Raw genomic sequence first — 15,240 nt, 5'->3', positions numbered from 1 at the left:
ACTTCGGCCGCATCTGCCGGGCCCTGGCCGGGGCCACGTCCCTGGCGCAGCTCAACCTTAACCTGGGCGTCGTGTCCAGCCCCAGCCGCATCAAGCAGCTGGCTGAGGCTCTGCGGACCAACCGCTCCATCCAGTCCCTCTTGTGAGTGCGCCCCCTCGCAAGGGGGTCCCGGGCACTGCACCCCTCCATACACGCCCCTGGCATCTCATGTTCCTCCACACTCCTTCCAGTACCATTCTACCCTCACATGCTTTATGCACATACACCGTGCCTCGGCCCATGCCTTCACAGCACCCTCCAAGCACACGCTTGGGCTTTGCACGCGCGACCCTACCCGCGTTGGGATACCTACTACTTCCTGACATTGGGTGGGGGCCGTGCCTCCCCATCTGATCATCTGCATTTACTTCACTGGGGCAGCTCCTTGGGTTCCCGAGAGAGAATATCCCCCTGGGGACGAGAGCCCTGCCCACTGCAGTATTCCAGTCCACTACTCACCCACCCCTTCTCTGCTCCTCCCTGTGCGATGTCCTGGATCCCTGCCCCAGAAAACAAACCGAATTCTCCCTCTACTTGTATTCCCTGAGAATCTAGAACTTTCCTTCTCCTTTTTCAGGCCTCTCTAGTGCTGTGACTGAGTGCCCTCCCCATATCTAGAGCTGACAGAAGTGAAAGTGCCCCTTCCCCATGTAGATAGGGTTCAGGACTGCAGTAACTGTCTCTTATACACATCTAGATGTGTATAAGAGACAGGCTGACAGAAGTGAAAGTGCCCCTTCCCCATGTAGATAGGGTTCAGGACTGCAGTAACCCTGCTCTCTCACTCCCTAACAGCCTGCATGGGAGCCCCCTGACAGATGCGGGGCTGGCCTTGCTGAACCCAGCCCTGGCCCTCCACCCTGCCCTTGTGGCTCTGGACCTGGGGGACTGCATGCTGGGTGATGAAGCCATCAACCTCATCTGTGGTCTCCTGCCCCCAGATGGGGCCAAATCTGGTGAGCAGGGCCCTGTTGAGGGCTTGGGCTAGTGTGGCAGTGATGAAAATCGAAATGCAGAGGGAAGGGGGTGTGGCCCCAGAGCTCTGATGTTGTGGGTGAGAACGTCTTTCTACTCCTCTAAGGAAGGGGCAGGATGGGGGGCAGCATGGAGACTCAGGGATCCAGGCTGGGCAGGCAGAGGAAGCATGGGCCTCCTTAATGGTTCTTGAACTCTATGGTGGGGGTGAGGTGGTGCTTAGCCACTAGGGACACCCTGGAGACACAGGGACGGTGGGGAAGGGTTCAGGGAGGGCTTAACCCTCCTTATTCTGGTTTCTTGCTATGATGCTACCCAGGCTTGAAGGAGCTAACGCTGAGTGCCAACCCTGGCATCACCCCTAAGGGCTGGAGCCGCCTCGCCATTGCTGTGGCCCACAGCTCCCAGGTCCGCGTCCTCAATCTGGATTACAACCCCCTGGGTGAGGCTCAAGAATACCCCCTTGGGCTCTCACTGCCTCATGCGCTATCCAAGAGCCTGGGACCATCAGTTGACATGGTAACCCCTACACTGGGAGAGGAAAGAGAAAGGAGAGCCCCCAAGGGTCAAGGAGATAGCTTTGTGGAGGACCAGGTGACCAACAAATAGATCAAAGCATCAGTCGCCACCCGTGGGCCTAACTTTCTTCATGCCTTCACTCACCAATCACAATGATCCCTTCCTGACCACCACCAATTGTCCATGTTTCCTGGCCAGGGGTTAGTATCTTAAGTTGTTAAGGCAATGGGGAAGCTGTCTGTAAGGATTAGCAGGCATGTGTGTGAATGTGTGCACGTGTGTTGTCTCCCCAGGTGACCATGTGGCAGGAATGCTGGCTGTAGCTGTGGCCTCCAGTCGTACGCTAGAGGTCCTAGACTTGGAGGGCACAGGGCTCACCAACCAGTCAGCTCAGGTGGGAAGTTGTCATGTTTGGGAACGGCCAGGGGATGGGGTGGAGGTTAGCTTATGTGTCTGATGACATACCTAAGGGGTGGCAGGTTGGGGTCTGAGGACCTGCCTTAACTGTGTTCATCATTTTCCATATTCTTCCCCACCTCAGACCCTGCTGGACATGGTAGAAAATTACCCCACAGCTTTGCGGAGCCTGGTGTTGGCTGAGAACAGCATTAGCCCAGAGCTGCAGCAACAGATCTGTGACCTCCTCTCTGAGGGAGAGGAGGAGGAGGAAGTGGCAGGAGGGGCTGGCGACACCCAGGAATGGGAGAGAGGGCGGGAGCCTGCTGCCCACCAGAGGGGCAGCAGCTCCTGGATGTGCCCCAGTGGTAAGAACCCAGAGGGTTGATCAGAGCTAGGTCTGGAAGAGGCTCGGGACAAGGGAGAGTGGGTGTGGAGAACCTAGGCTTTCAGCTATCTGTGGTCCCCAGTGGAGGAAGGAATGGTGGTCTGAACACCCCTCTGCCCTTCCACAGATCCCAGCTCTCAGATGGTGCTAATGACGTCAGGACTAGGGGACAGTCTGTTGGCTGAGACCGAGATGTGACTCTCCACTGGGCCTCTGCACACCATTTCACTTGTCTATTGTCCAAGCCCCTTGCCCCAGATATCAGGCTCAGGCCCTGGGGCTTGGGAGGGAACTGGGGTCAGGGGCTACATGGGGGCTCTGGCAGCTCCTGGCAGTGTGGTGGGAAGGAAGCTCTGGAAGCCGTAACTGAGCAACAGCCTTGGGGGGCACTTGAACCCAAGGCAATGCCTTTGAACTTGGCAGCTCTGGCTGCAACCCGCTGGCTCGGAAAAGATTTTATGAACTCCACAACCTGGCGTGTGGCTGTAGTCACTGGGGGCCGGCAGTAGGGGAGGAATTGGAACTACCAGTAAGCACCACTAGGGGGCAGTAGCATCACACAGCCCAAGCTCCAGGCTTCGTGAACTGGTCCAGAATCTCTCAAAATAGGCCTGGCCTAGGCCTAGGACCTGGGCTTCTGGGGCAACACCTTACACAAGCCCCATGAAGATCTGGTCCCTGCCTCTGAGGGAAGACTCAGGGACCCTGCTAAGGTTAAGGTACCCCCCGCTTCCGCTCCCTGATGCTCTGTGCCCAGGGAAACCCTAGGTAGAGTGGGGCAAGGGGAGTCACTAGTCAACTAGGATGAGACCAGGACTGGGAATACTCACGAATGGGGAGAAGAGTGGGAACGGGAAGGTCATTAAGACAAGTTAGGCCATACCAGTAAAATAGTTTTATTTGATTTTAAAATAGTCATCAATGTGAAAATTTCCCAAAGCTTGGAGTAACAGTCTAGAGCCAAGGTTGGGAGTAGAGGCCAGGCCTCACCCAGAGCGCAGCTTGAGGCCCCTGAGCCCCACCTCCTTTCCAGAGAGAGGGAAGAGACAGCTGAGGGGGCCCTGAGTCAGTCCTCTCTCTGGTCCCCAAGGCCAGCTGTGCCGGGCCCCCGGAGGGCAACAGCTCATGCGGAGGATTGGGGGGAAAGCAAACAGGTAGGAAACAGAAATGAAGTTAACGATTACACCACCACCCCCCAAAAAAAACAAAATAACAAAACTTGTGACTATGAAAGGAGGATGGAAGATGAATACTGATAAACTCCTCAGCTCCCCAAAACAGCCCAGTCTGGGCTGGGTTGGGCTGATTGGAGAAAAGGTCTTGAGACCCAACTGCATGTTACTGTGGAGAATAAATATTCTAAGAAAAGGGGAAAACCATGAGGCAAGCTGCCGTGGTCAGTCAACGCAGCTGACAGGCCTGGCATGGCCCACCACCTAACCCCACCCACACAGGGAACAGCTGTGCAGGTATGGATTGGGGAGAGATCAAGGCCTTGGACTGGGGACCCTGAGCTGCCAAGGTATGGGGCCTCCTTGCAGTCCCAGTGCAGCAATGGCAGGAAGGCCACTAGAGGCCCTAGTTGAGCAGGTTGCCCTGCTCCTGGGCCTGGGTGAGGCTGTCCTTGCGGTGCAGGTGGTGAACCCCCATCCTCTTGGGGCTGCGCTGGGGGCGGCTGGAGCTGGGGAGTGGCCAGGCCCTGCCCTCAGTGTGGGAAGTGCCTGACCCCTCCTCTGTGCCACTGTTAATGGGCAGCAGGCTCTGGCGCTCTTCCTCAGGGCTGATGGGCAGGTTCAGCTCTTCCTCCTCCCTGGGAAAGCCAGAGTCAGGTTCTATGGGTAGCAAAAGTTCACTCTCTTCTGGTCGGGGAGAAGGTGCCTGGACCACCTCATCTCTGTCAGCGGGGCTATGGGCAAAATGGCGCTGCAGCTCAGGGAGGGCGTCGCGTCCAAAGGCTGTGCGCTGGGCCACAGCGGCAGGTGGCGGAGTACGGTCCACAAATGCCCGCTGCCAGCTGGCCAGCAGGTCCTCTTCAGAGCTGGCAGAGCTAGCTGGGGCACTGAGTGTTGGGGGCGCTGGGCTGGGCTGGTGGTGGGGTGAGGCCTGGGCTGAGGCAGGGGTACTGGGCACTGGGCTAGGGCGGGCCCGCTCACTCCCCTCCTCCACCAGGCTCAGTGAAATGGCCTGGCGGGTAGCGTAAGTGCAGTTGGGCAGGGGGCTGTTGCGGGGGATCCGAACCTTATCCTCAGAGAACTCTATTACCCTGCGGCCAGGATACAGTGGGTGTGGTGGAGATGGGGTTGGGTAGGGGCTCAGCTTCTCAAAGGCTGGCAGGGGCAGCTCTTCCTCCGGGGAGCCCCTGGCAGTATCCAGAGAGTGGCACTCCCCATTGGGTTGCGGGGTGGGGCTGCCAGGGGCCGGGGGACTGGCTGGATTACCTGGGACACCCTCGCTCATGTCCACATGCACAAAAACATCCTCAGCCAAGGGGCGCCCGGCGCTGCCTGACTGGGCTGAATTGAGCAGTAGAGACTCCGGCTTCTCTAACACTCGGGCAATGACCGAGGTAGGCACCACAGCCCCTGGGGCTAGGCTGGGAGCAGGACCTGGGCTGGCAGCCTCTTGACCACTGTGCAGATGTTTCCGAACCATGTCCTGTAGCTCACAGGGCAGCTGAGGTAAAAGAGCAGGAAAGAGAGACATTAATGATCGCAGCTAAAGATAACTTGACTCACGGCGAAAGTAATGGCTCCCACATTTAAGTACCTCTGTGTGCTCAGCACTCCACTACCTCCTGTTCTTAGAGCATGCCAGTGTGTATACCCTCACTTCACAGACACACAGGCCCGGAGAGGGGAAGACAACTCGAAGCTTTTGATTAACTTGGCCAGGATTTAAACCCAGATCTGCTGCTGAGGCCGGCATGTTCTCAAACTTCTATCTCCCAGCTTCTGCCCAAACCACACTTAAGTTTGGAGAATCTGTATAGACCAGTGGCCTTAGAAATACCTCTTCTGGGCCGGGCGCGGTGGCTCACACCTGTAATCCCAGCACTTTGGGAGGCCAAGGCAGGTGGATCATGAGGTCAGGAAGGAGATGGAGACCATCCTGGCTAACACAGTGAAACCCCGTCTCTACTAAAAATACAAAAAAAATTAACCGGCTGTGGCGGTGGGCGCCTGTAATTCCAGCTACTTGGGAGGCTGAAGCAGGAGAATTGCTTGAAGCCGGGAGGCGGAGCTTGCAGTGAGCCGAGATCACGCCACTGCACTCCAGCCTGGGCAACAGAGCAAGACTTCGTCTCAAACAAAGAAAAAAAAGAAAAAAGAAGAAATATCTCTACTTCTGCAGGCCACATCAACCTTGGGCCTGAAGCTCTGGGGTCTAGAGTTTACCCGTTGGGGTAACATGATCAGATGGGCCTAATCCTCTCTCAGTACTCTTTGGGCAGATAGCTCTGACTACCCTCTCCTTCCTGCCTGGGATCCTCTCTCTCTGTCTCTGTTATAGAAACCAACAGGGCTGCCCCCCCAAAACTAGTGATGGGCCCTAGACAGGACATGGGACACCAACCAGTGGCAGAGTTGACTGGCTTGATAGGTGACATGGAGGCAGGAGGGCAAAATGGAAAGGGGACTTAAAAACAGGAAGACAGAGAGAGGTGTAGAAACTGGAGTTAAGAGTCCTACAGTGGCCAGAATGGTCTATGTGGGCGGGGAGGGGGTGAGTTCTACTCACATCAGCAAACTTGTGGTTTCGGAAGTGGGACTTGTTACACTTGAGGAGCTGCACAGCCAGGTTGCAGTCCAGTCGGTACCGCTCCTACAGACACAGACCTGGTTCAGAGCCCAGCCCAGCCCTCTCCAAGGGAGCAGGGCCAGGCCAGAACAAAGCTAGCCCCAGGTGAGGAAGGCCCGAGCAGTGAAATGCACATACGTTGAGCTCTTCCAGCTTGTTAATGGTGTTCTTGGCATCCAGCAGCTTGTTGGTCAGCTCCACAATCTCCCAGTCCAGCGTCTTCCTATCCATCTCAGCCTTCTTGATCTGAGGCACAGACTTGAGGTTAACCCAGCCCACACCCTAGCCAGCCCTTCCTCTCCGTCCACCTCCTCCCATCCTGGAGACACAAGAGGCCACAGGTGCTAGGGCAGCCAAGGCGGACAAAGCAGAGACAAACGACGGACAGACAGAAGGAGACTGGGCATCTCTCCCACTCCCTGGACTGGCTGTGGGGTGGGGGCTTTCTTAGCATGACCTCCTGCCACCTGGGCCCAGAACACAGACAGTATAAGAGCTGTCCATCCCCTGAGATTCCAGGGGCTCTGGGCACCAGGCAAGGCAGCTGGTACCTCAAAGGCAGAAACTGCAAACCAGGAGGCTGAAGCCTCCTATGTGTGCAGCTGTTTCCAGCATCAGGCTAGGAGAGGGAAGAGGAAGCAGGGCTTGGTGGCAGCCAGGGTGCCTCGCTGAGCAGGGAGCAAGCTGCAGGCTCAAAAGTAGCCTTCTGATCTTCAGTTCAGGGACTGGATCTGCAGCCTCCCCTCCCCGCCCACAGCCTGGGCTTGCTGCCACTGCAGCCAAGAAGCTTTGGGTGTTCAGTGGAGACATCAATCAGTACCTCTACCAGAGCCAAGGGCAGAGCAGGCTAGGCTCCCCAGCTCTCTCCTGGGAGGGAGGCATTGACTGTTAAATGGGCCTCACACAGGGAAGAGAAAGGAGCGGGTATACTCAAGGGGTACAGGGTAATAGCCAGGGCCCGCAATTCCAGATCTCAGCTGAGAAGGCCAGGGCAAGGGAGAAGACACACAAACTCAGACGCAACTGCAAAAATCCAGCTGTGGCTAAGAGAGGCCTGAGAGGAGAGTGCAGCAGCGACGGTGGCAGCATGAGGGGGAGACGAGGAAAGAAGAGAAACAGTGTGAGCATTAAGACAGTCCTGACTTGCAGAGCACACTGCGGTACCCCCACCACTGCCCCATCCCACCATCTCCCCCAAGCCCGAGTGGCATTCCCCTGGCAAATCCTGGCCCCCTGCTATGCTGTGAGCACAGTGCCCGCCAAGTTGCCGTTTACCAGTGTGTGCAGCTTGTCCTCCAACTCCTGGTTGGTCCGCTGGGAAGCTGTGTAGCTGTTCTGCAGCCTGAAAAGGGATAACACAAGGCACATCCCTGGGTCAAGATCCCATTCTTCAGGCCCTGTTCAGCCTCCCGGGATCTTAAACATGTCATTCGCCCTCAACAACTTCAGTTTTCTAATCGGAATCAGATGATCTCTGAGGCATCTTCCAGCTAACCTCCGAAAAAGGGGGGGGGGGAGAGAGAGAGAGAGAGAGAGAGAGAGAGAGAGAGAGAGAGAGAGAGAGAGAGAGAGAGTGTGTGTGTGTGTGTGTGTGTGTGTGTGTGTGTGTGTGTGTATCCCCTCATTCCCACACCTGCGGAACTTATCCTTAAATTTGTCCAGCTCCTCGCGGCTCTGGCCCAGCTCCAGCTCCAGGCAGTCCTGCCCAATTTCCAGCTCACGTTCCAGGGCCTCAGTGCGTCTGGTGGCGGAGGCCAGGCGCCGGCGAAGCTCTTCATTCTCCTGCTGCAAGAGCCTGGCAGGGTGTTGTGGGATCAAGGGCAGAGGGGTAGGAGAGATCAAAGGGCATGGCCTGGAGCTCCAGAGTGGGCTCAGGAAGGAAGGGATGACATGAAGACAGGCAACCAGAGCTTGAGTCTAAGGCAGCATATTTCATAGGCCTGCTGGCCCTGGGAACACAGCCTGGGTTGGAGGGTCAGGGGAGGAAGAGGGGATGGTAGGGGACAATCCAGCTTCCCTTCACTATTAGAGAATGAAAAGACAGAATTGGGGGTAGGGATACGACTCCCAGCCTGTCTCTGGTTACAGCCCATGTCAGTCGGCCACTAAGCCCCCAGCTCCAGTTTCCCCTCTGCACAATCAGGCTTCTCCATTATTCATCTCTTGGAAATCCAGCCCAGCACTGCCCTCCTCTCCGGAGGCCTCATGTGGCTAAGAAAGGGCTGCAAGGGTGGCAGCTGGTACAGGAACCAGGAGCTGGGGAAGGGCTCCTTAGCAAGAACAGCAGGGCCCTCAGTGCCATTCACCTCCTGATTCTATGCTCTCTCGAAGCCCGTGGAACAATAAAATCCCATTTGCCAGAAAAAATATCCACAACATCAAAACTCCTCCCACAGTCCCTAAAACAACCCATCCCAACCTTTACTTCCACCTAATCCACGGGAAAGTCCAACTGTACCAATAGCCTAGCCTGCAGCTAAGAGGGACAGAGTTGAGGCAGGGCAGTATCTCAGGCAGCATCTCAGGCAGCAGATACTCACTTCATCCTTTCTGCGTCAGTCAGGGGTTCCTAGGCAAAAAAGAGAAGTTTGAGGCTCAGCTCTGGACCACTGGCCCCCTGGTTGGCTCACCCTCCAAATAGCCTCGAAAAGGCTCAGGTGTGAAGCCCAGAGACTCTCACAGCAGAAGAGGGCTATAGGGCTCTCAACAGATGGAAGCAATTCAGTAATGCTGGGACAAGCCTCGATTACCTGCTCCCATGCCAACCAGAAGATTCAAGAACCTCTTCCAACCTTCAACCTTAATCCTAAAGTCATTTTCAAGTAAGTCCTGGCACCCAAGCTACCTCTCCCCAGGGGCAGAGACAGCCTCTCAGCTGTTCACTCGGCTCTTGGTGGGCCCTGTCTCCACACACGTATGGCAGAGACCTTCCAGAAAAGTCAGGCTGAACTATACACAAGAGTTCTGAGCTCTGACAAAGCCCTCAGCCTTGGGACAAAGACAAAGGCAGAATCAGGCCCTTGCAGAGGCTCAGGAGGAACAAGTGCATGGGAGAAGAGGGCTAATCCTGACTAAGGGGAAGAAGTGTCTTGTTTGGCTCTTAACCTCCTGCCCCATCTTCCCCAAACCTCTATGGCAGTCATGGCTCAAAAGTCAAGTTCAGCCAACCACAAAGTAGAGCAGGCCCACGCTATTCCAAGAGGGAAACGTCAAGGGGCCTATTCTACATAGAGCTGACTGCTTCAGAAGTGCAGTCTCAGGCAGAAAATGGAGGTAGGTGGCCTCCTTTGTCCATTGACTCTGACAACAGGATTTGACCCTATTCTACCGCATACTGATTATACAGCCTTCACCTCACAGAGCCTTAGTTCCCTCACTTATAAAACTGACGTAATGCTCACTGGGTAGCACCCTAGCATAATAGCTGGCATCTTAATTTAATGTTCCCTGAACTGAAATGAGCAAGTCATGGCTTTTCTACCTTGAATCTGACCAAAGCAGGTTACAGTATGCCTGATGCTCAGCACGTGCTGCGTCTCAAGTTCTTTAAATGTGCTCCATGCACTGCGACCAGGTGGAGACATGGCTGCAAGGGCGGTAAACCACTGTGGCCTTCATTTCCGCCTGTGAGTGAGGTTAATGCGGGAGGAGAGCCCATGTTTTGCAGCTGACTAGAGGCCCCTGAAGAGCAGAGTCCAGACCTAACAGTTCCTGGCAGGGAGTACGTATTCAACAAATGTTAGCCAAACAAAGCAAAGCTGAAGGAAGGGCCGGACTTCCTGGGGACAATGAAGAGCAGCTGTGCTGGTGGGAAGTGGCTATAGCACTGCCTCCAGATATGCCCCAAAGGGGCCACAGGTTGAATGGCTCTATTCCACTATGGAGGACCAGAGTCCCATCCACCAGCAGGTTAGGTACCCCTCAGTCTACTGGGCTGCCTCTTGCAGGGAGAATATCATATGGGATCATTTATGCTAAGCTACAAAGACTCAGGGGTTCCCTGACATTTGGATGTATACTCACTGACAGTCTCCCTTGAGCCTACATTGCCCCCACCTGCACTGCTGCGGCTAGGAGACCTCAGGCCTCCAACAGCAAGGCCCACTCTCACCCCAACTCAGGACCAGAAGCTCAGGCAGAAGTCAGCCAGACACTCAGCCTCAGGGGCCTTGCCTCTGCCGGTCAGGCTGGGGTACCAGTCTTGCTGACCTCCTGCTCAAGCCGGGATCCAGGAATTTCCAATCGCAGCTCCCGATGCTCTGGTGGTGCCTTACGGTAGGGTTTCTTAGCAGGGGCGGGGGCGGCACTGGTCATTCTGGGAGGTGATGGCTCCTCCACCTGCTGAGGAGGAGGAGGAGGGAGGCTCAGAAATGTGGCCAGAAGGACTCTGGACTGAGAAAAAACAAAGATGGTGAAAGGAGACATATGTTGACACCACCACATAGGCTGATAAGCCTGGGCCATTACTGGAGTCATTAGAAGGGCACACCTTAGGTGTGTCAGTCCCCATAGGTCAAAGGAGTGCCAGAGGGTGGGGCATGGGTCCAATGGGGAACAGGTGGGTGGGAAAAGCAGGGCCTAGGGCCTGGACACCTAGGTTTTAAGAGTGGGGCAGGGAGCCTTCAAAGCAGCCCACCACCCTCCTTTCCACTCTCCTCTGAAGGCCTCAGAAGATAAAACTCTCTATGCATTAGTTTTCTCAACTCTAAATTAGTGGTAAAACAGCACCAATTTCTTTTTTTTTCTTTTCTTTTTTGAGACAGGGTCTTGCTCTGTTGCCCAGGCTGGAGTGCAGTGGCGCACTCTTGGCTCACAGCAGCCTCAACTTCCCGGGCTCAAGTAATCCTCCTGCCTCAGCCTTCTGTGTAACTCGGACCACAAGCATGTGCCACTGCACATGCTTGGCTATTCCTTGTACACGGGGTTTCACTTTATTGCCCAGGCTCAAACTCCCAAGCTCAAGCAATCCTTCTGTCTTGGCCTTTCAAAGTGCTGGGATTATAGGTGTGAGCTACTGTGCCCAGCTAAGAATAGCACCAACTTCATAGGGCTGTTGTGAAGATGATGTAAAGCACTTAGGAAATGTTGAATAAATGTTAGTTTTAAAAAAAATAATAACCAAAAAATGTGAGTTTGGGGATCCAATCCAGGATCCTCAGTGGGAATCTCAAAGCCTGAGACAGCTCTCTGGCCTCGGCCACTGATGGCCAAACCCCTGTGGCCTCCACCACTCTTTTCACCAGCCCCCACCGAGAGAGAACATTTGGCTGCCCCCTCACCTGCCCCTCCCCAGAAGAGAGCCAGGCTGAGGGCACAGGCCTCATCAGGGACATACCGTCTGTTTGTCGGCAGCTCTCTCCGTTCCGCTGTCCGAGAGTTAGCCCTCGGCTCTCCGCATCCCACGGCCCCTCCACTTCCTTTAGCCAACAGCTCCTGAAACCAGAGAAGGGAAGAAAGTGGAAACCAGGTGTCAGCCGCCTGTCTGTCAGTGCTACAGGCCTGCCTGCCCGGTCTGGGACCTGGAAGGCCCCCCAGGGAGAACCATGGCAGGAAGGCCATGAAATAGGGGGCCTGAGGGGAAAGCAGCTGGAGGCAGATGACTGGAAGCACTGGGTTCCTGCCTTTCTCCGTGACAGTAATGTCACAGTCCCAGATGAGATACGTGTGTCTGTGAGTGTTTATGGTCTCAGCACATTGCCCAATTCTTGAATAGGTCCGGTTCCGTCCTATCCCTACTCCACATCTGTCCTCCTCATCTCCCAGGCCTCTCAGAGTTTGGAAACAACTAAGAGATTTGGGGAACATGGGTTACAAATGAGAACACCAGGAAAAAAGCCTCACAAAGATCCAAGAAGATAGAGAAAATGATGGAAAGAGAGCACCTAGCATTTCCAGAAGGAGGCCCAAGGCTATTTGGTGTATAATGATGATGGTCACCGGCCTTTGCAATGAGGCGGCGTAGGGCTAGGAGAAGAAATCTGAAAAGGGAGCAACACAGAGCAGTAGCTCTCAACCAGGCAATTCTGCCCACCCTCCTTCCCCAGGGACGTCTGGCGCCCACTCTCCTTCCCCAGGGACGTCTGGCAAGTGTCAGGAGACATTTTTGATTGTCGAAACCTGGAGGGAAGGAGTGCTACTGGCATCTAGTGGGTAGAAGCTGGGGATGCTTTGGTCATCCCACAACCATAGGACAACTCCCACCACAAATAATTCCCAACAGAAAATACCCAGAGTGCCAAGGCTGAGAAATACGAAGAAAACTCCAGTCTGGGGAGTTGGAGACACCTGGGCTCCAGGCTCAGCACTGACACCACAGGGCCCTGTGTAACGCCCTTCCTCACTGGATAACCCAGTTCCTTATCTACACAGAGGTGGCCGGACTGAGTGTCCTATAAGAGCCCCTCCCACCTCCTGAGGTTCAAAGATGGGCCCACACCCCTCCCTGGCCCCCACCTGTAATTAGCTGGGTTGCAGCATGGGGGCAGCAGCCACCAGTGATCAGGCAGTAACCTCAGGTGGCCTTCTGGGCAGAAAAAACAATCTCCTCCCGCCCCCATCAACCTAAACAGAGCTGGAGGTTGAGGGAAGCCTTGCGGGCTTTAGCATGTGTTCCCACTGTCGGGACATGCCCTGGCCATGACTCCTGTCACATTCCAACAGGGCCTGGGGCAGGAAGAATGGTGAGGGGGTAGGGAGGGTGGGGAAGCAGGAGTGGTCTACCTCCTCTGTCTGGACAGCCTGGGCCTTGGCTTGGGGTTCTGTGGGGAGCTGGGGTGCGGCAGCACAGGCACGGGCCGCCAGCCTCCTCCCCCTGACAGGAGGCAGAACGTGTCCCCACAGGGCACATGCAGCATGCTGTGTCGGCTGACTCCCTGCACAGGAATCTGGGTGGGCGGGCCTGAAAGGACGGCACATTCCCAGGGTGTGGGGAGCAAACAAGTCACCCCAACAGGCTCCTTGGGGCTGTCCCTCCAGAGGGGCCCAGGGTAGGTGCTCCTATGGCCTGAGGGAGAGGCCTAGAAAGTCCCAAACCCACCTGGGTATGTGGGTTCTGATACTCAGAGGGTAAATGTGTGGGGTGCATGAGCTGGAAGACAGGGTAGGGCCAGAGATGGAAGAGTGAGAGATGACAGCAGTCAAGAGCTTCTACAAAACCAAGGTACAGCTCAGAGAATTGGTCTCTGCCTTTCCCCTTCTCTACAGAGGGTCCAGGTCCCAGCTCCCTTCCCCCACGTGCTCCCCAGTCATCTGAGGAAGCCCTTTCTCTCTGCAGGCCCCTTTGTGTGCCTCTCCTCTATTCCCAACCGCCTCTGTACTTCCTTGTCCCTATTCCTGGCAAGGCTCATGCTGTCCTCTTGGTACCGAGACACCTGCATGAACAGCAGGCAGGCAGGGAGGACACGAACATGCTCAGGTGTCCGGCAATCCTGTAGGGAGGGTTGCTTCACTCCATGCCCTGCAGCCCGGGCTCTAGTTGCCACACATCCTCTAGCTCCTTCTGCCTCACCCTGACCTCAAGCCCCACTCCCTGGCCCTACAGTACGTATTTATCCCCAGGGATTCCATGGCCAGAGGCGATCTGGCTTGCTAGGCGAGGAGTACCCTGAGAAGGTGGCTGGCTGTGGGATGGGCAGTAAATGCAGACACAGACTCTGGGGATGGGGGTGGTGGTGATGGGAGGTTATTCTCTCCGCCACAGCCTACTCTTTCCACATACATCAGAGTTAGAGGGATGGGAAACCACTCCCAACTAAGGAAGCAGAAGGCAATGCCCACTGGGAAGACAATCCACCAGGGGGCTCATAGTGTTCCTCAACACCAGGCTGCGAGGGAGATGTGTACCAACCACTTCCTGCCCTGTGTCCATAAACACAGGGTGTGCCCAACACCCAGGCCCTAGCTCCAACTTCTGAAATCTGCTGAGTGCCCCAGATCCAGCCCGTGAGGAGCCCACAGTTTCAGCAATGAACAGGAATACAATAGGCCTGGCAGCCCACAGTCCTTGACTGGAGGCAAGGAAGGTGTGCAGGGAAGGCTGGACAGACCCAAGGAGGACAGCAATGCAAGGTGCAGTGGACAACAAAGAGAGAAGTATTCGGACACTCGGCCTGCAAGCTGGGAGAAGGTAAAGGGGTGAGGCAGATGGCATCAGAGTGGTCCCTCCAGGAAGACTCAGCTACCAGGTGCAGCCTCCCCTGGCCACATCTCCTTCACCCAAAGGTTTCCCAAGTTGCCTTGGAGTGTTTCAGCCCAAGGAGGACTCCCAGTCCCATGTGGGGAAGAAAAGGTCCCAAAGGAGAGCAGCTGGACAACTCAGAATGGGCCATGGCCCATGAAAAGCGAGCGGCAGCCAAGGACAGCCTCTGGGGCCTCCTGGCCTCTGGAGGCTGAGCTGGCTCCAGGACACCTCCCAGAAAATGGTCTTCTGGAGGAAGATCAGGAAATCAACAGGGCTGGCAGCACATGGTGGCTCACACCCGTAATCCCAGCACTTTAGGAGGCCAAGGCAGGCTGATCACTTGAGGTCATCAGGAGTTCGAGACCTGCCTGGCCAACATGGTGAAATCCTGTCTCCACAAAAATTGAACCCAGGAGGTGGAGACTGCAGTGAGCCCAGATCGCACCACTGCACTCTAGCCTGGGCAACAGAGACTCCGTCTCAAAAAAAAAAAAAAAAAAAAAGGAAATTAACGAGGAAGAATCCCACTCCTACCCCCACGCCAAACTAAACCTATGCCTTGAGGAACTAAGGGCAGACAACTCAGGATGTGGGACTACCAGATAATGTAACGTACTGGGTCTGTTCTGTAAGAACAGCTATGCCCTGGGAGAAAGGTTGAGGCCTAGGTTAAAACCTCTTGCTGACCCAGCATGGCCTGGGGCTCCTCAGGCTGAACCTGCAGGCAGTGTTGAGGGAGACACCCAGAGTAGCAGCAACCCTTTCCCATCCCATGAAGGTGAAGTGAGAAGGAAAAGGGGCTCTCCTCAACCCTCCCTGCCCCTGCCTCATCCCACCCCATCCAACCCCAGCTTCTGCCATGCTCTGCATAACATTCATTCTTCGCTTACTCAAAAATCAATTCAAAGGATGGACTCTACTTCCTATCTGCTGGGGTGGAGAGAG

The 15,240-nt window shown here is 55.5% G+C and overlaps 2 protein-coding genes across 8 annotated transcripts in view; one reads left to right on the top strand and one right to left on the bottom strand.

Annotated features, from left to right (window-relative positions):
• The first annotated feature begins 6 nt into the window (after positions 1 to 6).
• LRRC73 (leucine rich repeat containing 73) lies at positions 7 to 2,789 on the top strand. The gene is made up of 6 exons (XM_011986784.1): positions 7 to 142; positions 836 to 996; positions 1,335 to 1,457; positions 1,828 to 1,928; positions 2,076 to 2,298; positions 2,446 to 2,789. Exons 2-6 carry the CDS (start codon positions 933 to 935, stop codon positions 2,514 to 2,516), a joined length of 582 nt encoding a protein of 193 aa, XP_011842174.1. The 5' UTR covers positions 7 to 142; positions 836 to 932; the 3' UTR covers positions 2,517 to 2,789.
• Positions 2,790 to 3,196: 407 nt separating this feature from the next.
• Positions 3,197 to 15,240, bottom strand: part of TJAP1 (tight junction associated protein 1 (peripheral)) — a 37,381-nt gene continuing 25,337 nt past the window's right edge. For 2 of the 7 annotated variants that reach the window (XM_011986790.1, XM_011986791.1), the window contains 8 exons: positions 11,452 to 11,549; positions 10,326 to 10,454; positions 8,657 to 8,685; positions 7,750 to 7,911; positions 7,392 to 7,458; positions 6,255 to 6,362; positions 6,057 to 6,140; positions 3,197 to 4,991 (listed from right to left, as the gene is read on the bottom strand). In XM_011986790.1, coding sequence (XP_011842180.1) covers positions 3,897 to 4,991; positions 6,057 to 6,140; positions 6,255 to 6,362; positions 7,392 to 7,458; positions 7,750 to 7,911; positions 8,657 to 8,685; positions 10,326 to 10,430 — 1,650 coding nt within the window. In that variant the 5' untranslated portion in view covers positions 10,431 to 10,454; positions 11,452 to 11,549 and the 3' untranslated portion in view covers positions 3,197 to 3,896. Of the gene's footprint in view, positions 4,992 to 6,056; positions 6,141 to 6,254; positions 6,363 to 7,140; positions 7,171 to 7,391; positions 7,459 to 7,749; positions 7,912 to 8,656; positions 8,686 to 10,289; positions 10,509 to 11,451; positions 11,550 to 15,240 lie in introns of all 7 variants that reach the window. The other 5 variants (XM_011986786.1, XM_011986792.1, XM_011986787.1 and 2 more) reach the window with 5 other exon arrangements.

Source organism: Mandrillus leucophaeus, unplaced genomic scaffold, assembly GCF_000951045.1.
Source record: "Mandrillus leucophaeus isolate KB7577 unplaced genomic scaffold, Mleu.le_1.0 Scaffold3, whole genome shotgun sequence".
NCBI lineage: Eukaryota > Metazoa > Chordata > Mammalia > Primates > Cercopithecidae > Mandrillus > Mandrillus leucophaeus.
Note: the sequence above shows the minus strand (reverse complement) of the source record. Positions and strands in the feature narration are given on the sequence as shown.

What these genes read in the sequence shown, in the direction of transcription:
- LRRC73 (XM_011986784.1), top strand. Translation starts at nt 933, where the DNA reads ATGCTGGGTGATGAAGCCATCAACCTCATCTGTGGTCTCCTGCCCCCA. An exon ending in TCTGGATTACAACCCCCTGG is followed by an intron (nt 1,458 to 1,827) that starts GTGAGGCTCAAG and finishes TTGTCTCCCCAG; the next exon opens with GTGACCATGTGGCAGGAATG. An exon ending in CTCCTGGATGTGCCCCAGTG is followed by an intron (nt 2,299 to 2,445) that starts GTAAGAACCCAG and finishes GCCCTTCCACAG; the next exon opens with ATCCCAGCTCTCAGATGGTG.